This window comes from Lactuca sativa, chromosome 3 (assembly GCF_002870075.4).
Source record: "Lactuca sativa cultivar Salinas chromosome 3, Lsat_Salinas_v11, whole genome shotgun sequence".
In the NCBI taxonomy this organism is placed as follows: domain Eukaryota; kingdom Viridiplantae; phylum Streptophyta; class Magnoliopsida; order Asterales; family Asteraceae; genus Lactuca; species Lactuca sativa.
Window position 1 is genome coordinate 216,571,023 of NC_056625.2, and position 2,363 is coordinate 216,573,385.

Genomic DNA, 2,363 nt, shown 5'->3' on the forward strand with positions numbered 1-2,363 from the left:
TAAAAAAATTATACTCTTCTGTATTAAGCCGGTGTTTAGAAGTAATGTTTTACAGTTTTAGTTTGAGATAGCAAAAATACGAATCTCATCATCTCTCAAAGATGCCTTTAACGTAAACCATGCCTTTCTCACTCAACTGCAACTCCTTCCTCATCTGCTCAACTTGCTGATCGTCCCCTTGAACCACAATCTCCGACAGCGTCCCGTCTTCCGCCACCATCATCTTCACCTTAATCTGCTCCTTTCTCGATGCTCGCTTCCAGTAATACGCTCCACTGTTCCAATTCCCCATTTCAGTTCTTCTGTACACGAAAAGAAAAGAAAGATAGCTATGAAGAGGGGAAATAGAGACTTACGCCAATGGGCTGAAAACGATGAGGCCGAACCAATTGTTGCCGACGTCTGGAGCGGTGATGGTAAGCACGAGAGCCACACTTCCGAGGCTGATACAGGTGCAAAATGTAAGCAGCGCCGCTTGCCCTCTGCTCGGAACCATCGTGCCTTCGAACCTGTTGAGAATTTCATCAAATTGAAGATCTAACAAAGGGTAAACCATCAAAAAATCGAAGGAATTTATATTCTGGTGTCTGGTGATGGGCTTACGTGATTGTCTCTCCTTTATCTAGCACTGAGAAGTTGTTGCGAGTGAAGAAGGAGAGAATTTCTCCGGCGATCTGGTTAGGTTCCTTCTTTTTTCCTTCCTTTAGTTGCTCTACGAATGTCTTTTGCACAACCTGAATGAATCATTGTTAGGAATCAATGGTTTGTTTCAGATGAGTAATCGGTAATCAGTAAGCTTAGGTGAATCGATTGAGAACCTTGGATTTAACAGAGCGTTTGATAAGGGACCAAAGACCTGGAACGGAGATGACGAATAGACCCAAGGAGGTGTAATAGCTGGCACTGGAATAGCCGACGGCGGCGTCTGCAAGCACAAACAGAGGGGTTTGAACGGCGATTGTTGCAGTCTCGTGAAGCGAGGAGGAAATCCCAGGTGGATGCCGTCGCTTGTTCTTCTTTAAACTCCATGGCTGATTATGGAGAGAGGGAGATTCTCTAGTGATTTTCAATTTGGATGGGAGATTGAGAGACGACGGGAGAAGCAGCTTCGCTACCGCCATTGCTATTTTTTTTATTGGTTGGATGACAAATTCCCTTTTATCCTCTTGTTCATCTCTTATTATTTTTTATTTTAAGTACAATATTTTGGTACAGTTACGTATTACTATTCTAACAGGGTAGTTATTTAGGTTATTGCAAACTATCTTGAAATTTGTTTAGATAGGGTGCTGATTTTTTCACAGTTTTTTTTTTTTTTTTTTTTTTTTTTTTTTTTTGAGTATCGGATATGGGCAACGTGTTATAAACTCAATTATTGTCACCTCATATTTCAACATGTTATAACATGAAGTGAAAATGGTGTTTCCATGTTATAACATAATGTTAAGAGGAAAGAGAAGAATTATTGTCACCTCACATTTCAACATGTTATAACATGAAGTGAGAGTGGTGTTTCCATGTTATAACATGATGTTAAGAGGAAAGAGAAGAAGAAAAAAAATTGATTGGCCACTTCCCCAAGCGAACGAAATTGACCAAAACAAGAACGAAAGATATTGAGGAATCTGAACACCCCACCAAATGGCAACTCTAGTCCAAAGATCAATCAACTCATTACACCCAACAAACGGGTGATCAGTAGACTCACCCGTAGCAGAACAAACTGGACACAAGATCAAATCCAACAAAATACCCATATGAGAAAGATTTGCTCAAGTAGGAAACCCATTTAATATTAATCTCCAAATAAACATATTCAACTTAATTGACACCCAGTTATTCCAATAAGTATCGCCACCACCTATAGACAACATACCATTATCAATATAAGAACTAGCTGAAGAGACTGCAAAATGATCAGACGTATCCAAGAGCCAACCTAAAAGATCTAGTATGCTTACGAGTCATATTAAAGTGATATTGCTAAATAACATATGATACTAATGGGTTACACTAAAAAATTAATACAATTGATTATTTATTAGAAATTGATTTTAATAAATATTCAATAAAACTCTTATAATTAAATTGGAAATTATTTATTTTATGGAAATAATAATTTTCATTAGCAAGTAACATAATGTATCATATGGTATGAATTATTAAGTCGTGTACAACATTTTGGACTAGTTAAGTTTTTTGTCTTTTAGGAATATAAACTTTGAGTTTATAAAATATAAACAAACTTTTCTTCTTTATGCAATTTTCGAGATTTGCATAAAAAGAAGAAGTGTGTGACTTGTTTAATCATGCTTTAAAGGCATATGAGACATGCTTATGACAATGGAAACAAGTTTGCTTAA

At 37.0% G+C, this 2,363-nt stretch overlaps 1 protein-coding gene across 1 annotated transcript; it reads right to left on the reverse strand.

Moving 5' to 3' along the window:
* On the reverse strand, positions 1–1,157 carry LOC111915006 (protein COFACTOR ASSEMBLY OF COMPLEX C SUBUNIT B CCB1, chloroplastic). The gene is made up of 4 exons (XM_023910712.3): positions 819–1,157; positions 604–734; positions 357–509; positions 1–275 (listed from the first exon to the last, which is right to left on the reverse strand). The coding sequence occupies exons 1-4, from the start codon at positions 1,119–1,121 to the stop codon at positions 89–91; spliced, it is 774 nt and encodes a 257-aa protein (XP_023766480.1). The 5' UTR covers positions 1,122–1,157; the 3' UTR covers positions 1–88.
* Positions 1,158–2,363: the final 1,206 nt, after the last annotated feature.